This window comes from Rhipicephalus sanguineus, chromosome 8, assembly GCF_013339695.2.
Source record: "Rhipicephalus sanguineus isolate Rsan-2018 chromosome 8, BIME_Rsan_1.4, whole genome shotgun sequence".
Classification (NCBI taxonomy): domain Eukaryota; kingdom Metazoa; phylum Arthropoda; class Arachnida; order Ixodida; family Ixodidae; genus Rhipicephalus; species Rhipicephalus sanguineus.
In genome coordinates this window covers 45,195,826-45,218,674 of record NC_051183.1, presented here as the reverse complement: position 1 = coordinate 45,218,674, position 22,849 = coordinate 45,195,826, and the positions used below count along the sequence as shown (strand labels likewise).

Below are 22,849 nucleotides of genomic sequence, written 5' to 3'. Positions count from 1 at the left end.
ACACCGTCGCGGTCCCCAGCGTCATCACATTCTTCGCCACACCAGCCAGCTCGGCACGAAGAATGTCGCTCCCGGAGCTATTCGTCCTCTCAGTCGCCACACGCGAAGTACCCGATTTGGCCGCCCGTTGATACGAAATCCCGCTCAGTGCAATACGAGGGTCACAGGCACAGCTCGACGAGGTCCTTCAGAAGTTCAAGAACCGCCCGCTAATTGTAAGTTGGAGATCACGCCACGTGAATGATGCCTTTGGAATACTGCAAAAATGGGGACACTGTTCATTCTTATTACAGTCGGCAGAACTGACCTAATCTCAGCCGGACAAGTTGCATAAAATTTATTTTTAATCCTCTGTTCACTCTGTTTGTCAAATGATGTTTTGCTTTTACCGATAACGATAACTTCAAATTTTATTTTTCAGCTGCTTAACTTTCCATTGGTGACACGTTTGTTGGCAGAGCTTGCCAGCTTCTGTGGTATGCTTTATTCAATGCTACGCTTGATAAATTGCCTTCTGAAAAAGATGTTTGCTTTGTGAATGTGAGCACACAATTGTGACACAGTTTATATCATTGTCGTATGCTTCAGTCATTTCACTATTGTTTGTTTCCTTCATGCAAGTCTCGTTTAGCGACCTGTGGTCAGTTCGTGAAGGTAAACTGTGTTGCGTCTTTGTGGAATATCGCTCCAGCTTATGTCTGTTTTCTGGCTGAATTGTAAGAGCTTCAGTTTTGTTTCTATGGAGATTCAACGCTAAAGCCTATTAAGGTCAGGTTTCTCGAGCAAGACCACCAATCGCACACAATCGTGGACCATATCTGCTTTTGTGTTGTCACTGTTCGTACCTCGGATAGATTTTTTTTCTGGAAACCTTCTCATATATATGTGTGTGTGTTTTCTTTATCACTACATTATTACCCTGAACTGTAGATTAAGTCTTGATGCATCGATTTCCTGATTATTTGACATGGATGGATATTTTTTTATATATAGTCGATTTCTGCCCTTCTGTGTTGCGCGGTACCTGATAATGGTATCGATTCATTATTGTATTCTAACCATGGTAAAGTGCTAGTCTTTCACGTGAGGCCAGATAAGGCCACATATATCAAGTATTGTAATATCTAGTCGCTAATTATAGAGCACGTTTGTACTCGTGCACGTTGCTGTGATCGTAGAGACGTTTCATGTCATTTGCTGCATTATGGGCATACCATTTGATATGTTACCTGAAGAAAGTGCCAGACAAAGTTGAGTGACCATGCTGTACGTAGATGGCTAGAACATATGCATCAGATCCTCATTCACATGTCAGTGACGTTCACTGGTTTCATAACACTAACGTATATGATGTTTCGAATTCTGCAGCTGAGTCGCCCATTGTTCTCATTTTCAGTGTATATGCTCAGGTATTCCGCTCCAGTGTCCCATTTCTCAGTATTTTATTTTCCGCAAGAGCGGCTTGTGTAATTGTGCCTTCCAATGCTCTCAGCAAAAGTGAATGCTGAAGGTATGTAAAATAAAGAGATGTCTTGTTTCGTTTGTGTCTCTGGTTTTTCGGAAAGAGGTTGCGCAGTGTTCGCATCTGCGAGCTATTATCAAAATTGCGAGAATGAAAACGCCCGTGTCCTATGAATTGAGCGCAGGAAATTATTCCTGAGCCATCAAGAGAGGTAAGTTTGTCTAGCGTGTCTAAATTGTTCAGTAGTCTTCCGCTAGAATGCCATTTCGTTTCAGGTCATCGTAGAGCCCTGCAACACCGGATACATGCCGATGATGTGGCGCGTTTTCTCACCCCAAAAGGCGCATTAGCATAACTTCCGGACACTGTCGCAACCGGGCAACTCCCTCACATGACCTTCTCGCTTATACCCCCGCTAAAAGTTTCATTTTTTGTGTCGAATTGCGGAGATGGCAGTCTCTTCATTCTGATAAGCCAGGTTCTGTTGCTTGCGATTCACTGTTAGCATATATCTTTCAGTATAACCACTGAGGCAGTAATGTTAGAGATTCACGTCGGCTGTCGCGGATGACTGACCGATGTTCCTGCAGTAGCGACGCAGACAATGTAGTCAAAGTGCCGAAAGCACAACTCGAAGCGCCGAACCTATGCCCTGGACCACGACACGGACCGGCCACTGACGCCAAACTGCGAAGCTATAGTACCTTAATCAGCAAACCTTACTCGCCATCTTATTGCGATTGCGAAGCTAAAGCGCTGTGGTCACTGTGCTTGGACGAAGTGCGAGCGAGGACGCCGCATGCGGTAGGTTCCCATGTGTGGCTGGAACGTTCCGCTATTTTTTTCCGAATATTCAAAAAAGCGTTATAAATAATCAAACTGGCACAGAAACGGTGTTTCTGGTCCGAGTTGAGGGCTATATTTGATACATATACCGTAAAATGCCGAAAAATATACCGGCATGCTCAGGATTTTACTGTAATATCGGAGCATGTTTCCTTAAGGGGACACTAAAGAGAGATACGATGTCTCTCATATTAGTAAAAGGCTCCTTCATAATTCTACAATAGCCACGCTTGCCACGAGAGGACGCTTGGTAAGCGAGAAAACGCACAAAAGTAGAATGCGCTTAGCAGCGCCACCTTGAAATTCCCGCACTAACGCTGTGACGTCATAGACCTTGACGACGTCTTCTAGGTCTTACGTAGCTCCTAATCAGCCAAAACGAAGTACATTTTTCTGTTGTGGGGCTGTAGATTTCATATACCAAGTTGCAGGAAATTTCGTTGAGCCAATGTCGGCAAACTAGCAAAAATATGCTTCAAAATTCGTGACATCACGCGGGAAGGTTTCAGCGCAGAATTTAAGAATAAAACTTTGACCTTAATTTTCTCCCCTATTAATAAACATGTGGTAGTGAAATTCTCAACATTGGAGTTCTTATAGTACAATTCATTAATCTAAACCGATTCATTGCTTCACTTTAGGGTCCATTGAAGATAACGGCACCTATGAAACGAAAATAATTGTGTTCATTGGAGGAGCAGACGCTTTTTTTAGAGTAGCTGGAATTGCTACGGCACCTGGTGTCAAACATGCCCTTTTTTCCACGTGGACTCTGAGATCCGCTTCGGCATCGCGAAGACACACCATGTTAAGCCAAGGAATACACCAGGGTACATGAATGCCGACGTTTGAGCGCCACTACCAGACACTTAAGCCAAGGAATAAGGTCGCCTCCAGATATTAGAGGCGAAGCACCTTAGGGTCTCGGCGGGCATCGTCGTGTCCTGTCGTGACAGTCCCTTTGCTTGAGAGCAAGAGAGGGCGCCACCGCCTCAGCGCTCGCCGTGTTGCTAGCGAGCGAACGACACGCGCTGACTATGGAAACGCTCTTTAAGCTGCGATGAACGCTGAAGTACCGGCTCGCAAGGAACGAGAACGCGCCGTCACCCGCGAGAGACAACGCCGACACAGGCAGCGTCTGCTAGCGAGTTTCTTCATGGAAAAAAAATCACAGCATATCCACGGAGTGAATGATGATGAGTGGGCGAAGCTGCGGAGGATCATCGGTAAACCGTGAATCTTCCGTGAATTCTGCCCAGTACATCACCACCGACGTGAGATCGGGCGCGTTTATACTAAAGGTTCGATGAGTTATGACGACTTGCAGCGCACTTTAATTTTACATGTACGCTGTGAATTCTCATTGTTTAGAAAACCATTGCTTAGAAAACATCTGGCGTCTTTCGTTAAGCAGCTGGCGTCTTGTCGTTTTGCTTTAGAAACATCTGGCGTTCTTTCGTTTTGCTTTTACAAAACATCTGGCGTCTTTTGTTGGTTTATTTCATCAATCAACGGCGTTTTGAACAAAATTTTTATTATTTAATCACGCACAGGAGAAATCTCACCAGGCACTACCTTGGAGGTAAAGAATGGCTGCTAATGGGAATGAGAGACAGAAGAAGTCGGCTTTTAGCTAACGCTGCGAATTTTTTATTGTTCAACAACGCACAGGAAAAATCTCCCACCGGCACCACCTTGCAGGTCAAAGCGTAAGACTGGTTACATACTACGCTACGAGGGACGAACGGGTGCCGCTATAAGGAGCTTCGCCCCTAAGAATTGACTGCTCGCGTTGCACAACCGTTCACCGGCCACCGCGTATATATAGGCACTGGATCTTGACCCGCAATGTAGTGCCGGTGGGAGAGAGAGAGAGAGAGACTCTTTATTAGAAAAACGGATTTTTGCCGGCGTCTGTATACCGCTGGCATGCTACTCTGTGTAGGGATGGGGAACGGGATTGACAGAATAAAGAAGAGAGGGAAGGAAATAATAATAAAAAGAGAGAATATAAAAAATATGAAATGCGCAAGTGAACCTAATAGGGAGATTTCTCTTGTGCGTAGTTGAACAATAAAGTTTCGCAGCGTGCACGTTAACTGATAGTGGAGTGCGCGTCACTGTGTCTAATCTTTCTTCTGTCTCTAATTGCCCTTTAGCAGTGATTCTGCTGTGGGAAACACCGGCGCACACAGCATGCTTCGCCCCTCCACAGGTTTCACTTTAGTGGAGCTGAAACGCCCTTCCCTATATGCTTCGCGTTATTATTGTTATTATATTTGGCATGTATACACAAGGACACAGAGGGAACTAGGAGGGAGCAGGCTGTCAACTGCCACTTAGAGGGGCACTGCGTCTACCTAATCTTTCGTGAGGAGGGAGAAAAAAATAGTGAAAATTTAGTAGTAAACACACGCGGGCACCTCTTGCACGCAACTTCATCACGTTAGCGTAAGGCTTCACGTGACGCCAAACGCACATCTTTCCGCCTTGCTGCCAGCCAAGCATGACAGCCGTGGTGATGTCGGTTGACCATGTTCACTGATTCTGCGCGTAGTAGCTACGCCTTCAATGGTAAGCGGCTCACCACCGACAACGCCGCTGGCGTTTGTGCCAAAACTCTCACGATGCCTTGCTGGGAAGGCGTCCTGTTGCGATTTCTCGCTGAGCTTGTGCCCTAACATGGCGGTCACCAAGGTTTTAATCTAAAGCACCCATACCTTTGACGCAGTATGGTACGTGCCAGGTTAATTGGTGCGTGTCGGAGGTAGTGGCCAAATACAGCACCAGGGTGGCCAATCCTTCTCTGGCGAAGAAGTGCATTACCGGCTGTGGTCACCGGTGTGGCCGCACCCCAGGCTTCTTCGTGCAATTCCGTCGTCACGCGGCTTTCTTTTTATCCGGTGGCGAAATGCGCAGCACCGGGATTCGAACCACGGACCACTTCCATGCGAAGCTGATGCTTCAGCTCTACGCCATCGCTGCACCTTACGGGACAAGAAGAAAGCAGCGTGGGCCAGGGAACCCATTCCCCTGCAATGGTTCTCTGGAAGAAAGCATTTCAATACGACATTGCTAACATCGCATTCATTATGTCTGGTACAGCTGGGACATGGTTCGCGAGCTAAACTCGACATCAACGAGTCAACCCTTGTCATAGGTCACCGTTGGCTTAGCCGCTACCGTATTAGCCCCTACCGTGTTAGCTCCTACCGTATTAGCTCCTACCGTGTTACTTCGAGGTCTGGTTAGCACTGGATACGGTTCGCTTTAGTGTTGGCTAACGTTGGGTAAGTGATATATAATGTTGGCTAACTGACTGCTAACTTTCGGTAAATGATTGCTAATGCCGATCATTTATAGTGAAAGGTCACTAACGGAGGGTACAGCTTAGGCTAATGTCGGCTCTCATCTATTACAACAGTAGCACTGCCTGTGTTCAATTTCAACCTGTCAAATACATTGGTGCTCTAATATGCACATCGAGAATAACCTGAGTTCGTTACACTTGACTTTTATCGAATTATTTCGACAAGAGGTTCCCCAGAAAGCACTTCAGTCGTTCTCAGGCTAAGTTTTAGACTTCAAAATTAGGTGGTTTAGAGCACGACCTACTATACTCCTGACCTGTCCAGATAGTGGGGGTCCTATGGGAGCGCGCGTCCCCGCTCTCGTTCAACCGCTCGCCATAGGTGGCGCTTCCTATAACCTGTTCGTCTGCTACTCTGCGATCGTTTGGACGGCGCTGGAGTAAAAACGCCTGTATTATGTGACGAACTGTAGGCATTATGTGACTGTTTCTGCAAGCTTAGACCGAGGGTCAAGTAAGCTATTCTGTGCGGTTAAGTATTTACTGCGCACTGTTTGACTAACGTTCGAAGCCGTAGACATGCATAGCCTAGGACGCGTCTGTGTCCTTTTAAATGCAAAAAAGCTCTCATTCACTTTCCGTATTTTTATTTCCGAATTATTTTGCAATTATGCATAATAATTACACGATATGAGCGCTCTGCGCTGGCGAAACATCATCACAAGCGTTAAAGCTAACGTCAGCAAACAGGTGCTGACTAGCGTCACAACGCTCATAGGTTACATCCCTAGCGGCAGGAGGTATGAACTAGAACGCGGGCGCTGGAGAGGGGACATCTGGGCAGGTCAGGAGTACAGTAGGTCGTGGTTTAGAGTCCCTTTGAAGAAGGAAGTGAGAGTCCATTCGAATAAAATCTAGCTGACGGCAGTTCTTGTCAAAGGCTGCATTACTCCTGACGCGAACACCCTTAGGGTTGAAGGATTGCTTGCTGTACGCCTTCAGTGATGACCAAGTATCCCGTTTGCGCCTTTCCGCGTTTCGATCGAGATGAAATAAAAGTTTGCCAGTCTGCGTAGATGCGTGCGCACGTAAAAAATCACAGGTGGTCCAGATTATTCCATGGTACCACAGCGTGAATAAATGAACGGAGGAACAAAGTAAAGCACTCACGCGAAGAAAGAAAACATTTCCTGAAACTGGTTGACGCATGCGCATGTTGAGTTGCTGAAACATGTTTTCAACAGAAAATGGGCAGTGATTTCGTACCTGTCATTAGCGGGTGCCGCTGCAATCTTTCAGGTCCAGAGACATCGTTTTGTGAAAGAACACCAAGTGATAAAAGCGTTCCTAGCTTAACACTCGTCAATAAAACCGATAGGAAAACACTGCAAAAAGTTATTCATTCCTCAAGGACCCCTAAAAAATCTCTTAAAATAAAAAGAACGAGCGCGTTAATATCTCCTGGCGTTTCGCGTCTTTACGGCACAATTCGTTACGCCAGCAGTCTGTTCGCGTGACGTCATGAGGAAATAAGCTCTCAATTGGTCCATATACGAGAGATATCGTTTGCGAATTGTCTCCTACCCTGTTACACCACGCTGTCGTCCGCTTGCACTGCGTTGTCTCACATGTCTATTGTAAGTGATCAATTGATTTCACCTCGCTTTGTGCGTTTTCGACTGCGCAAGTGGAAATACCAGCGTGCACCCGAAAAGTGCGAAATCCCAATGGGCTCAAGAATTAGTGCTGACACTGTCCACGTGTTTTATGAAGAACTAAGTGGCGAGAAGGAGATGGCGTCTGTAGGAAGGGTATGGCGAGAAAGAAACCATTCTCTCGTCTTTGAACTCGGAGTGATTAAGGGGCCCTTTAAGGAACCACAGACGCTGTCAGCTTTTGCGCTTATAGAAAGAAGCTGCTGCCTTCCGTTATTGGGGCAGAAAAGGTTTTGCCACCTGAAGCCACCTTGTGTAAGCATGTTACTGACGTCACCCAAGTGTGTCGAAGAAAACGTGGCTGGTTCATAAGAAAGGGCAAGCCTTGGCGCTCACAACTCGCAGAACAAGCTTTCGCACTGACAAACCCTACTCGGTTGTTGGCATACCAGGTTCTTGCTAAACCTGGCCGTCAAGGCGCAAATCCGACCGTCTCCGGCAGCACCGTTTACGGTAAGGCCCGCTTTCGCCCTTTTATCGATTTGCGGTTTAGTACGGAACAATAATCATACGCGAATATTCCGGAGGTTGCCCGGTTTGGCACTTCTATAGCTTGTAAGAAATTGTACTGCTTCTGAAGACTAGAAAACCGTGCTATTTCGACATGGCGCAACACCCTGACCACGCCTCACCCCCCTACTCCCACATAGAGGTAAATCCCGTTTATAGTACAATACGTACCCGTGCACTCAATATGGTTTAATAATAATGTGTGTTACTTAGCCCAAACAATAGCCATTTTTGTTGGCGTCCGCCCGCGTAAGTGCATGAACGCGTAGTTATATCATAAGGCAGGCAAAGTGGTCGCTTGGGCGTGTTGGTACGACATATTGAAGGGAAAGAGCGCGAAAGACGAAAGACCAGGCAGAGAAAGACACATACAAGAGCGCTGACTTACAACGAAAGTTTATTCGTCAAACCACTCATTATATACCTGCGCAGTTGAAAACGAAAAGAAGAAACAAAACATGACAAGTCAAAGATAAATAAACTATCAGAATCATCGCCGAAAAGCATGCTCACATTACACGCATGCTGTTGTAAGTCAGCGCTGTTGTGTCTTTCTCTGCCTGGTCTTTCGTCTTTCGCGCTGTTTCCCACCAATATATCATAGTGCTTTCTTTTCGACCCTTTTTGTTGAAGCAAGGTGTGTGAGCGGGCTAGTTGGTATTCCATGGTGACGTGAACAGCGCGTGAAACACACAAGGACGAGTAACCGACGAGGACTAGCGCTAGTCCTCGTCGGTTACTCGTCCTTGTGTGTTTCACGCGCTGTTCACTGCGGCTGTCGACTGCGGCTGTGGTGTTTAGCTACTAAGGACGAAGACGACGCTTCGATTCCGGGCCACGGCAGTCGTGGCCCGGAATCGTGAAGGCTACATTTCATGTTTCAGTGAAGGCTACATTTCATGTTGAAAGCTATGCTCGCCACTAACCCGCGCTGACAGGTACACTGTTGTGCCGGAGAATGTAACAACATAGTTCGAGTTTGCAATTTTTGTGATGGGTTGTTCAAATTAGAAGTGTTGTGCATTAACGAAGCTGAAAATCGCATTTGCTGTGGAGCATATGTCCCGAAGACAATCTTCCCCTGGACTTCTTCATTCCAACGCAATCGCTGGTGCTCGTGCGTGTTACGAAATGCATGCAGTGTTCGCGTCGGGCACGCAATCTTAGAACAGCGAGAAACATTGGAGAATGTTCTCGAACATTCAGGCGTGGCTTGCGCCGATCTATATTATATAACCTTTGTAGTAGTTTTAGTCCCTGAAAACGAGCCATATTTCAAAATAATAACAGCTACAGTTTTACGCTCTAGAACCGTGGTATGATTTGAGGCACGCCGTAGTGGTGGGCTCCGGGAATTTCGACCTCCTTTAACGTGCACCTAAACCTGAGTACAAGCCATAATTAAAAAAAAAAGAAACTAGTTGGCGCATCAGTATGCTGACTAGACAAGGCGGGTGTTGGCTCGTTTTCATTTCGGCGACCTGAGGTTCTTAACCATGCACCTTAGTACGCTGCGGTGGCGTAGCGGTTACGTGCTCGGCTGCTGACCCGAAGGTCGTGGGTTCCATCCCGGCTGCGGTGGTCGCATTTCGATTGAGGCGAAATGCTAAAGGCCCGCGTACTGTGCGATGTCAGTGCACGTTAAAGAACACCAGATGGTCGAAATTTCCGGAGCCCTCCACTACGGCGTGCTTCACAATCATATCGTGGTTTTTCCCAGATATTGTTATTGTTGTTACCATGCACCTTAATCGAAGTACATGTATTTCTTGTTTGATCTAACATTTTAGGTAGCACGAAACTTTACGAAGACGGGCACACAGATATCGGAAGCCAGAAGCGCTGATGGTCATTTAGCTAACCACTGTAGTGATTGTGGGTGCATACCATATTTCTACAACACAAGCATTTTGTATCGCAACAGAGAATTGTCATCCCGCCCTATAGTTGAGGCAACGGAAAAAAAGCCTGACGACATTGAATGTGTGAGCGCGCCGTCTATTTCAGTCACGCAAAATGAATTTCGCTATCTCGATGGGATGTTTGATACAAACGGTTGAGCAACGTTTGGCTTGGCAGGTGGATCTGCTTGTTGTTCATTTTCTGTTTCTTTGCTCCTACATATATATATATGCGCATCTCCTAGTAAACTTTCCCTTGAAGTAAGCGATTGTGGCTTGTACAATGTGTGCGTCTATCCTCGTAAAATTTCGCGCTACCTAAAATGGTGCATCATTATCAACTATAGCCCGATCAAATTGTCTTTCCCTTTTCAAATGCAACCGCCGTTGCCAGGAATCGAACCAGTATCCTCGTAGTTAGCTGCGCATCACATTATGTACCTACTAAGCTACCATTGAGTGTGGGACAAAAGAAAAAAAAAAGACCGTGTATTTCGTTTTCGAGTTTAAAGCGAGGCTTCTTCGATAAATTTGATCCCTGCCCACGTGAGTAAGCAGAGGCGTGCGCACTGTTCATCAGGGAGGGGGGGGGGGGGCAGAAGCTCACAGCAGCCCCCCCTCCCCGGATAAGTCCGGAAGAAAACGCGCTTTGCAATGCATGCAAAGCTGCAAATGAAGGAACGACGCGCTGTCCTCAACGGTCTCCCCTTGGGCCTCTGCTTTGCGAGGGTAAAGTTAACAAGTAAACCGTTCCTCGAATGCAACACCTGGAGTCCTCGTACGCCACCATCGTCAAAAAGCTGCGTGGCCATAACCTTCTACATTAAACAACGATGAGACAAGTCCGGCTGAGTAAAAAAAAAAAAAAAAAAGATCGTCGAAGCTTGTTGTAAGCCACGCAAGGCTTGAAACTTCGAAACTGGACGATTATGAAGACTAATCTGGTTGCTTCTGGGCTGTTTCTATAGGCCTTAGCCAGGTAATACAAGTTCCTTCTAGGTCGTTGCTAGGCTTTAGCTAGGCGACGCTAGGTTGAGTCTACGTTAATTCTCAGCGCAGTGGAGTTCAGTTATACTACAAAACAGTCAAACACGACACGGATGTACAAACTCCAGAGACAGAAACTCGCGTTGAAACCAAGCGTTCGCACCTCTCTCATAGATCTAAGGCACATCGCAATTGGCGTAGGTATTCATCACTTCGGGGTCTTCTCGCAGTTGCCGTTGCCTTTCCCGTTCCCTAGTATTCTCTCGTTGTACGTACCCGGGGCCTTCGGCTTGCCGCCGTCGCTTCGCAGTCATTAGTTGTTAGGCTGTTGCCTTCATTTTTAGTGGACCAGTAGTGGGTAGTGGGATTTAACCAATTTCTATGGTGTATACCCATTTATGATGATGATGGTATTTTGGTTCGTGTGAGAAGGAACGATTTGCTAAACAGCTTCGCTGTTAAGGTGCCGGGCTGACTAGCAACCCCTTTAGATGACTAGGTGGTCCCCAGTGCCCACCCCCATGCACGCCCCGTGTGCACGCCTATGCGAGTAAGCGTCCTGCTGACCTGCGGGATTTGGCTGAGCGCGAAAATTGCGCGAACCTAATTAGCTGGCCGAAATCTTGTACGAGCTGTATCGTTTAGCTGCAGCGCCGCTCTAGCGTTTGTGCCGCATGTCAGCATCAGCGCATGCGTAATCCTGAACCTTTTTAAAGGGGCGCTGCAACACTTTTCGAAGTAGCCATAAAATGGCTTCACAAAGGGATCTTATTGCCTCACGAATCGAATGCCGCAAAAATTTTTAGAATCCATCCAGTACGGTCGGAGATACAGATATTTCTCGCACGCTGTAATACCTTTCTCTAGCCCCGACGAAAGCGCTGGAAACTAATCATGTGGGGGGAGGGGGGGGAGGGGTGACAGGGGGGAAGGAGGTACGTCACGCGCGTCTCCTGACCTTGAGCACATTTTTTTCTTCGAATGCGTGGCGTACTTTCAGTGCGATCGCGGGCGAGTGTCGGCCTCCCGCGGCGGCCGCAGTAACTACCGAGCGTGCCTTGTTCAAATCAGCCAATGGCGTGGAACCTGCCTGTGACGCCGTAGGCATAATTTTTTGTGGAGAAAATAGGAAGCACTTTTTAGATGATTTTACAAATTTATTGTAAATCCCAGGCTGCGTGCTGCGCTATAATATTTGGCCCGCGTGTTCTCGGGAGCCTCGACAACCGATCGGCAGCGTTTTCTGACGATCCTGAGGAAGGGCTGCAGGGCCCCTTTAAATGCGTCCATTTTAGCAGCCTGCTGTATCCCTTTGCTTCGTCTCGCGATCACCTGTGGATAGGGACGATACAAGTGTTTTCTTTTTTCTTTCGTGGAACCAAAGAAGTGTTAGCAACAGCAAGGCACTCCATAAAGACTAATGTCTGTGGCAGTAACATGAAAAAATAACGTTTTAATCTCGCACAAGAACACGAGTTTGGCTTTTGGGGAACAGCGGTATGCAACCGAAAGCGTAATTCTGTCGTACGCAATCAAGGCTTGGCGAGCTCAAGAAACCGCAGAAGACAACACGGCACATTAGATAGCGGCCTAGTACACGGCCTAGTAGATAACGGCAGCTCGCTCGCATGTTTGTCCAGTTTGCTTTGTCTCTGTGGGATAGATACTGTTGGACGATAGTTGACGGTAGACCAACGCGAGGCTGCCTCAGCCTAATTCCTAAACAAAAAGATATATATAGCCGATATCGCTCGGCTTCAAACCTTCTTGTGGTCCCTTGAACTGATTTACGATACTATAGCTACGTGAAAGGAACCATGTTGACACTGACAGGTAATCTTCTTGAACGGTTGCCGTGAGGACACGTTGCGCTGTAACGTTGAAGTAGATGATATGAAGAACCTCCCGTGTACGATGACATATAACTGAAGCTACCAGAACTAGCTCTGTTAAGATTGCTCCGCCATTGATACTTCCGAGTTAAGCGGTGTCTAACCACGCAGAAAGCAACAAACTTTGTAAATGCATCGTGACCGGGAATCGAACACCTGACCGAGAAAGTGGCTGCTAATCATTTGAGCCGCCGAGTAGTGCCGCGCATCTTAAAACCTAGTATCTCTAGCTTTTCTAGTATTCCGGGTTTTGCTTTAAAGGGGCCCTGGAACACGTTTTCAGCATGATCATAAAACGCTGCCGATCGGTAGTCGAGGCTCGTTAGCGCACGCGAGCCAAACATTATAGCGCAGCGGGCGGCCTGAAATTTGCAATTGATCTTCAGAGTCAGTTAGAAATTGTTCTCGTTTCTTTCTACAAATGAGACCATATACCCAAATTCACGGCGATTGGCTGATTTGAGCATCGTTATCGGCATAGTTACCAAAACCGCCACGTGCCCGCGTGCTCACTCGCGATCATACTGAAAGTAAGCCGCTTGTTAAAAAAAAGTGGTCATGGACATGACGCGCGCGTGGCGTGATTTCATTTCCCCGGGCCATTTCTCCCTGCTTAGCTTCCATCGCGCTCGTCCTAATGAGAGAAGAGAGAAATCAATTACAGCGTGCGACAAATCTCGTAACTCTGCTAGTACTTGACGGATTCTAAAGATTTTTACGGCGGTCGATTCGTGGGACAATAAACTCCTTTAATGAAGTCATTCGAAGGTTACTTCGATAGGTGTTGCAGGGTGCCTTTAAGAAAAAAATTGCGACGACAAGTTGGATAACGTGCAAATCTCTGTTTCCAGCGGTGTAATTATGCATATGTTTATTTCAGGGAAACCAAGAACTCCGAGACAACAAGCCAGCGGCCAGTTCACGTTCTTAACCGTGTGTTCAAGGACACCCTTGACGACAGAAACTACGGTTCTGTTCAGCGGAGTCCGTTACTATGGAGAAGGCGCCCCCGCGTCAGAAAGCATGCGACACTCGACGCAGCGGAGACGGTGACACCAAATCAAGGTCGGGAGAGAGCACGCCTTCTTCGGAGCTAATGGAAAGCCCGCAGAGGCGCGAACATGCGCAGTCGTCGAAGGTCAGTGCCTTGGAAAACGGTGGCATCACTGGTGATTCAGCAACAAAGAGCAACGGTAAAACACATGTTTCCAATAGAAAAGAGGTGAGAGGCATGGATGGGCAAGGTGCGGAACAAGTCGAAAGCGCCGGTGATAGCAGCACCGACTCATCTGGGACTGAGGATGACGGAGATTGGGTTCATGAGGTGGAACGTAAAACCCATGAAGGACATGCCGCGATATCGACCTCTAAGATCGGAAAAAAACCAGACAATTCCTTCAAGATATCAGTTGACAAGGACATTACCGGGCATACTTCCGAAGTAAAGCCTATCGAAGATGAAATTGCCTCTCCACGTACTGGTGACTTGGCGCAAGCAGATTCGCACGCAAGCGCTGCCGAGCAGCGCAGCACGGAATGCAGGAAGAATGACGGGAAGGATAGCGAGACCACGCTGAACAACGCCGAAATAGCGGGAACGAGTTCATGCGCTGATGACACGGCGAGCGAGAAGCCTGCCACTGCTGAATCAGAGACTAGCGAGAAGCAAAGCGGCATGCGTGGCCGCTGGTCAATTTGGAATCAGTACATCTCTCACGAACTCAGTATGCCCGTGCGGCGAAAGCCTCCGCCGGAAGGTGTCGGGCCGCCGGTGTCGTACACCGCAGTTGGTCAGAGGCTCCTTCAAATCTTCCGAGAAAGGCAAGAGACAGCACAGAGTATTGCAGGAGAGAGCAGCGCAGGAAGCAACGCGGTCATGCGAGAAATGCTACCCGAGCTGCGAGCGCCTGAAAACCGTACTCTTCAAGAGTGCGAGGAGGAATTGGCAAAGTCTGCTGCCACTACGACTTCCCGGGGCAGTGAAGAAATGGCGTCGCAGACATCCGCAACAGACTCTCAGAAAAAACTGGGCGATACAATAGGACCAACTGCGTCAACTCCTACGGACGGTGCGGTAAAGCCGTTGGGCTACACTGCAAAATTCGTGGAGGATTCCGAGAACACGACGTCGCTCTCTGCTGAAACGACTTCCGTAGAGCACAAGGACAAGTTAGCAAACTCCAGCGCAGCGAAGACCAAAGTTCACCAGCATCAGTCGCCACTCCCTGAAACAATTCCTCAAGACTGCCAGGACAAGCAGCCGCAACCAAGTACAACCGTTCCCGCAGATGTGCCTACATTATCTCCCAGGACGAGTGCAGTGCCTCCTGACTGTCGTCAGGGCCATTCGACGCTATCTCATGTAGGATTAACACCGCATGTTCTCGAAGAACAGCCAGCTTCAGCTTCGACTGAGTGCAATATTCAAATTCCTAACGTCTTCCTACAGTCGCGAGCGTCGGCTTTCTCTACCGTAAGGAAGGCTCTACTTGAGAAAAATACTCCCCGTCTTGCATCGACGCCGACTTCGTCAGCGAAGCTTCCCGACGAAAATCCTGAGGCAGCCGGGAAATCAGAACCTACCTTTGTGAGGAAACTTGACTTTTGCTTGGACACCTCCCTGCATAAAAAGGAAACTTCTCCTTCCCTGCAACGCGGGGGGAAACATAACCTAAGCTCTGGTTCTGAAGCCGCTGACGAGGCATCTCCCGTTCGACCTCCTGCTTGCAAGAAACGTGCTGACGAAACGAAACGTGTAGAAGAGCCGTCAGATACGTCTGACGAAAGCATTTCGTCGCCTCAAGATTCTTTTCACGAGCGCTTTTTTCGAGCAATCTATTTGGCTCCCGTATCTGACGCGTCGGGAAAGCAGCTTTCACGTCCAGTAGCCTTACGCGCACCGCTGACGGCACTGACGGTGCCGACATGCACTTCTGAAGCTAGCCACGTGAGCAAGCAATCTCAGCCGGTGGTAAAAATGCTTACAAGCGACTCCTCCTCATCGCCAGGCACAAGTACTGACTCTCCGTCCGCGACTGCCGGCGACAGCAAGCGCCAATCTAAAAGCGAGGAAACGCCTTCTGGAAATGATTCGGACAAGCCAAGAAGCATTGACGACAGGCGGAGACGTAGTAAGGCTGAACGCGAGGACACACCTTCAGACAGTGACTTGGACGACTCAAAAGCCTTCGACGACCATCCTAGTCGTACTAAGACTGAACGTGGGGACAAGCCTTCAGGGAGTCAACCGGACGGCCAGAAAACGTTCGACAACCGACCTAGAGGTACTGTGACTGCACACGAGGACTCGCCTTCAGACGTTGATGCAGAGAGCTCGAACAGCCCCGACGATCCACATGAGAGTAGTGAGGCCGAGCATGAGGACGTACCTTCAGGAAGCGATTTGGACATCTCAGAAATCGTGGACCAACCGCTCAGGGGTACCAAGGCTGAACGCGAGGACACACCTTCAGGCAGTGACTCGGACGACTCAAAAGCCTTCGACGACCATCCTAGTAGTACTAAGACTGAACGAGGGGACAAGCCTTCAGGGAGTCAACCGGACGGCCCGAGAACGTTCGACAACCGACCTAGAGGTACTGTGACCGCACACGAGGACTCGCCTTCAGACGTTGATGCAGAGAGCTCGAACAGCCCCTACGATCCACATGAGAGTAGTGAGGCCGAGTATGAGGACGTACCTTCAGGAAGCGATTTGGACATCTTAGAAATCGTGGACCAACCGCTCAGGGGTACCAAGGCTGAACGCGAGGACACACCTTCAGACAGTGACTCGGACGACTCAAAAGCCGCCGACGACCAGCCTAATCGTACTAAGACTGAACGTGGGGACAAGCCTTCAGGGAGTCAACCGGATGGCCCGAAAACCTTCGACAACCGACCTAGAGGTACCGTGACTGCAAGCGAGGACTCGCCTTCAGACGTTGATGCAGAGAGCTCGAACAGCCCCGACGATCCACATGAGAGTAGTGAGGCCGAGCGTGAGGACGTACCTTCAGGAAGCGATTTGTACATCTCAGGAATCGTGGACCAACTGCTCAGGGGTACCAAGGCTGAACCTCTGGACACGTTGTTAGAATGCGATTTGTACCTCTCAGAAACCGACGACGATCAGCGTAGCGGCACTAAGAATGAAAGTGAGGACACGGCTACAGCGAGTGAATCGCTCGACTGGTTGATATGCGATGAACAAATTATAAGTACTGAGGATGAACATGGCGACTCGCCGTTCGTTGATTCAGAGAAGTCAAACAGCGCCGAAGACAACTTTGAACGCAGTGAGGCCGGACGCAAGGACGCACCTTCAGGAAGCGATTCAGACAATCTTGAAACGAGCGACGGCAAACGTAAAAGCACTAAGGCAAATCGGAATGACATGTCTCCAGGCAATTATTCGGACGACCTAAAAACTGTGGGCGGTGGCTGGTCTCCGACGGAAAGCTCTGAAAACAAAGCAGCTACCCCATCCACTAAAGAAGTTGCTGGTCATTTCAAACCAAAGTTAGAAGAGGGAAAGGTTTCGTGCAGCGGTCGTGCAACGGACCAGTCTGGCTATACGAGCGATGAAAGCAGCAATGTATCAACGCGTGCAACTGGCAGCGCCAGTTCTCTCGGCAGTGGCAATCTTGCGCTGCTCGCAGGTTCATTATCGGATGACGAAGTTCCTCCTCAAAATGTGGAGTCAAGCTGCGGTGGTGCTGACGACGTGCGACCATGAACACATTAACTGTGTTGCTAGACAGTGGTACATCTCAACGAATGAAATGTGCGATACGGGCTCGCCTGGACTACACTAAGTTTAGAGGGGCCACGTGATCTACAGGCTCAACCAAATGGACGACTAGCCGCAGAGGGCTCGAAAACTGCACGACGCAAATAAAAGCTTTTGTAGACTGCGAAGATTCGTTTTATTTGACTAAACCACACACACTTACGTGAAGCCAAGTTTCGACGTTCAAGATAAGTGCAATAATTTTCACATTTTATTTCTTTCTCAAATATTACAGACGTAAAGTCCAAGCAGAGCGAAAATTGTACTGCAGAGAATATGGGAGTTGTACAAATGCGCAAGGTATAGACCTTATGAAAAAAAAAATTCGGCAGATCTCATGTAGCGTGGGAATCGATGTTATGCGAAGCATGCGCGAGATGGTGACTGTGGCGTAATTTTTCATGTTGAGCGAAACGTTACGGAATGACGCTAGAGAAATGTGGAAGTGGTATAAACACACTCATATGCTGAAGAATCGCATATGTATTATATGACCAGTTGTTTACAGTTGCGTAACGCTGACAACATGAATCTGTGTATTACCAACACCAGACGCGATAAGCTGATCTGTAGTGCTTATATTCTTCAATACTGGATAGCGCGAACCAGAACAGCACAAAGAAGAAACACAGATGCACATGACAGGCGTTACTCGCAACTAAGCTTCATTCAGGAGAGTTCCCTTGGATATACACATAGCCGAGCGGCACGCGCAGGCGCACTGCACGTACGTTACGGACAGAGTTGCAGTTATTACACTGACTTTACAGTTGTTATGCTTATACTTGTCCGTTATGACGGAGAACGCACGCACGTTTCACGAACCCGTGTGTATGCGTAGAAGGGGTTCTTGACAGTTCTTGAACAAGGTCATCATCACCGTGATCAGTGAGAACCAGCTGGACCGGACTTGTTAATGGGATCCGTTCGTGATCGCGGCTACGAGGGGTCTAAGTGCGAGGTTATAGCACAGCTGGTGGAAATCCTGGATGCCTTTTACGATGAAATGATTTATGACGCCTCTTGTCCTGAACGTGGTAGCGAGGTCTTTTGATGCCCTGTCCACATTCGAGCCGTCGTTCACGCAGTATAAAGACCAGGCGTTGTTGGGTCTTGATAAATCCATGTTAAAGTCACCGGTAATGATGAGAGGTCTGGTTCCCTCCTCAGATTTATTGTAGGAAGCATTGCCCCCGATTTTTGCGTAATCGACGTCGTCCACGTTGCGTACCACGTGAACGAGTGCACGGTAGTTGAGCGTCTTCCAGGGCCGTTCTGTCTTCAGCTTCTTCACTTTCCTAGCATCCGCCGTGGTGGTGTAGCGGTTACGGTGCTCGGCTGCTGACCCGAAGGTTGCGGGTTCGATCCCGGCCGCGGCGGTCGAATTTCGATGGAGGCAGAATGCTAGATGCCTGTGTACTGTACGATGTCGATGCGCGTTAAATGCCAGATGGTCAAAATTCCGGAGCCCTTCGCTACGGCGTCTCACATAATCATATCGTGGTTTTGGGACATAAAACCCCAACAATTATTATTATCGCTTTCCTTGCGTGTCGGTGTGTGTGTCACCTGTGGCACATACCCGCATAACATGAACTCTGTTATGCGGGTATGTGCCACACGTGATTGAGAGAAAGGGTTTCATGACTTACGCGACAGGTATTTTGCGTTATTCATGTCATGACCAGTGAATCGTGCCAATTTTGGTATATTACAAGCTATGGAGACGACCAGGAGAGCTCCCAGACGTAGGCGGCAAGATAGATAGATACGTAGATAGAAATGCTCATAGTGCCTGGAGTTCGCTAAGAAATGATTCGCATTTAAAATTGGTGCCATCTGTCAGAGGTTTAACGAAGCTACCGATTCGGCGCCATGTTGGAGGCTTGCGTCCAAATCGTATTGCTGTCGCTGCTATAATTCCGTGCTTGTATCTGCTTTGATAGTAAGCAATCGGGCATGAATACATCAGACGAGCATGCAAGGGCCTGTGCATACCTTGTCATTACGTTCACAGTTATTACGTGTAAAGAACTGTCTCGCAACGAGAAAGAGGTTTGTCACCGAGTCACATGTAAGCCTGTCGTCATTGAGAATGAAGCTTTGCGGTAGTTTATAAATATTTTCCGTCTGTTTTCGGTGTAGCGAATAAAGCATTGTTAGCTATCTGAATATCGTAGGTGCAGTGTAGGATAGTTAGGAGGAGGCACAGCGGTGACGGTAAGAAAGTGCTGTTGGCCCATTTCAAAGCACATTTCATAAGGGACAGCCTTCGTTGACACGATGTATTGTGCATCTAATTTTAAATGAAAGGTCGTCCTCTTTTTTTTATTTCTGAAATAAAGAATGTTTCGCTGCTGTAGTCACCTACGTACGTTATTTATAGAAATACTACACGATTCAAATGCAAAAAATTACCGCATCTCCCGCACGTGATCGGTGAAAAGATGTGTTAGTTGCTACAAGAAGTAGGTGCTGATTTGCTAATATTTTATTGCATATCCTTCCGACATGTGCGCTTAAATAGCACTATACGCCAAGAATATTCGCGTTCACACCCTCGCTTTCGGGGCCTACAGGTACATTACAATTTCAACCCGTAGCAGCAAGGCAGTCTTGCGTCGCCGACTGAACACTTGCGAAACTACCTCAGCGCGTAACCAACGATAGCGCACCAACGATCGATTGTAACACATTTCCCGGAACAGCGTTTTTACAGCGAAAGCTGTTATGAGAGCCGTAGTTGTCCGCCGCCGCCGCCGCCGGTGTCCGTAACCACTATCGCGCGAAATAAGAAAAGAAAAAAATATCTTGGATGGAACGAGGTTCGAACCAGGGTCCTCTGCGTGGAAGCCCAGTATTCTACCTCAGAGCCATGCCGGTGCTTCAAACTCCGTCGCAAGAAGACCCTATACAGGCTTGATGCCGGGAAAGAACCACCTTAACATATGTAATATAGTGGGGTAGAAGAGCAAAATAACAACCAGGGCGTTACACACCGCGAATTCTATAACCAGGTGTCGTATCATGCGATTTGCGCCACGAGTGGGTTGTTGAATGCTTCCAACCCATTACAAAGGGATCTGCCATAATTCTTTATTGTCATCAGCCACAGTATCAACAAAGTGCACATAATGCCTTACAAGTGTTTTGCGGGTGCCACGGTTCTCCGCAGATTGAAGAAAAATTGCACAGTGGCTGCTTCCCTACTTCACAAAAATTATGATGATTTATAGCGTAGTGGATTCCTCGCAAGTGCACTTCTATTGGTTGCCAAGGAAGCGCATAAGGCTCCCATGATGCATTTCCTCAGGGTCTCAATAAAGTTAATTTCATGTCTCTATTTGTTTCTCACGTTAACGTATGTATAGAGCATGGTGGGAGAGTTAAATAGCGACCGCGCGTCACACAATGCGAATAACGTAACTAGTGGGTCGTTTGAAGCTTCCAATCCATTACAAAGCGCTCAGTCATAATTCTTCCTCGCCGTCAACCGTTGCATCAACAAAAGTGCACATAGGGCCTTATGGATGGTACGTCGCTGCTCCGCAGAATGACGAATAATGTCGTGGTGGGTGGTTCCCAACTTCATAAAAAATTATGATTTATGGTGTAGTGGGTACGTTGCTAGTGTACTTGTATTAGTAGCCACAAGATAGTTTATAACAAGCTCTAGAAATGCCGCTCTTCCAGCTTTCGCTGTGACAGTGCTGCGCTTTCCGCGCAGGCCTGGTGGTTTTTTTTTTTTCTGTTTCATACAAAAAATGTCATAGAGTTGAAGCATCTGTCACCATTTCATAGCATACAGAGGTGGATACAGGATTTCTCCGAAGGGGGGTCAGCTTTCGGGATAACCTTATATATGCTCTTCCTGGGGTATAAATTAAAAAAAGAAGTAAGGGGGGCGGGGCGGTCAGGAGATCCGGGCCGCCCGTCTGAATCTGGCAGTGATACCACATGAAATGCTCGAAAAATACGCATAGTGAAGCAATACCCGCGCAAAGCATCCCACCAAACGCTATCGTGTTAATTTGCACAACCGAAAATAAACTACAAACAAGACGCTCCAGCACAATCTATTTATTCGCTGAAAATCGTTGTCGCGCACGAGCTACCTGTCTAGCATGTAATTGTTATCGCAATGTAACAAACGTAGTAATGTTGTCAGCAGCAGCGGAGGCATGCGCGAGTAGCCGTGATGCAGCCTTCAAGCTCGTACACGGAGCCGGTTTGTCGGTACCTGCAGCACACGGCGCGTAAACTGTCTCGTTCCGGCATGATACGAAAGAGTGTTCTCTGATGAGCGCCAATGCGGTCACGTACCGCAACTATTAAGAACGTCGAACGTAAACACGGCGTTAGTCGTAAGCAGTATATATAGCCGGAGCATCGGAACGATCTGCTCCTTCTCGTCAACCGCGAGGAAGTGAAATAACATGGTGGTTAGTTTCCTGCAAACCTTTTTTCAGCCTTCCGATTTCCTCGATCTGAGCAGCACGGCGCACGAAAATGTGCCGGCATTGCCGTTCCTATCAGCCGCCACACGTCGATACGTACGCCCCATGTGTGCCATAGAGCTTCCTATAGGTACACTAGAGGGAACTCTGGCGTATAGTGTCTATGGGAGCTGCAACGTATGGCGCTTCAGCCAGCATGGGAATGATGGGTAGCACACGGATTTGTCTAAACTTCGTTCTTTAGGCTCCGTCTGGCTCCGCGTCGCCTGCATCCGCTTTGTCGCAAAACGAACTTCAGCAAAAGTCAGCAGTTCCACTTCACCACTTTAACTTTTTTAGGCTCACCAATTCAAATCTGGTCCCGTAGTTCACAACAATCCATTCTTTTATCCGAAAGAAAACCAAAACACAGCAATAAACAAAGCCACAAGGGCGTTCGAAGCCCGCAAGTACGAAGACTAGGCAAATCCGTGTACTACCCATCATTCCCATGGTGGCTGAACGCATAGAGTTTCCTACAATACTTACTAGAGGGAACTCTGGCGCTAGTGTCTATGGGAGCTGCAACGCATCACGCTTCAGCCAGCATGGGAATGATGGGTAGTACACAAATTTGTCTAAACTTCGTACTTTCGGCTCCGTTTGGCTCCGCGTCGGCTGCATCCGCTTTGTCGAAAAATAAAGTTCAGCAAAAGTCAGCAGTTCCACTTCACCACTTTAACTTTTTTAGGCTCACCAATTCAAATCTGGTACGAAGTTCACAACGGTCTATTCTTTTATCCGAAAGAAAACCAAAACATAGCAATAAACAAAGCCACAAGTACGTTTGAAGCCGCAAGCACGAAGACTAGGCAAATTTGTGTACTACCCATCATTCCCATGGTAGCTGAACGATCGCAGCGCCAGAGTCCCCTCTAGTTAATTTTAGGAAACTCTATAGCTGAACGATCGCAGCACCAGAGTCCCCTCTGGTTTTT

General features: G+C 47.9%; 1 protein-coding gene across 1 annotated transcript; it reads left to right on the top strand.

Annotated features, from left to right (window-relative positions):
• Positions 1-7,669: 7,669 nt before the first annotated feature.
• On the top strand, positions 7,670-17,361 carry LOC119403186 (uncharacterized). The gene is made up of 3 exons (XM_049418216.1): positions 7,670-7,786; positions 13,504-16,219; positions 16,532-17,361. The coding sequence occupies exons 2-3, from the start codon at positions 13,618-13,620 to the stop codon at positions 17,359-17,361; spliced, it is 3,432 nt and encodes a 1,143-aa protein (XP_049274173.1). The 5' UTR covers positions 7,670-7,786; positions 13,504-13,617.
• Positions 17,362-22,849: the final 5,488 nt, after the last annotated feature.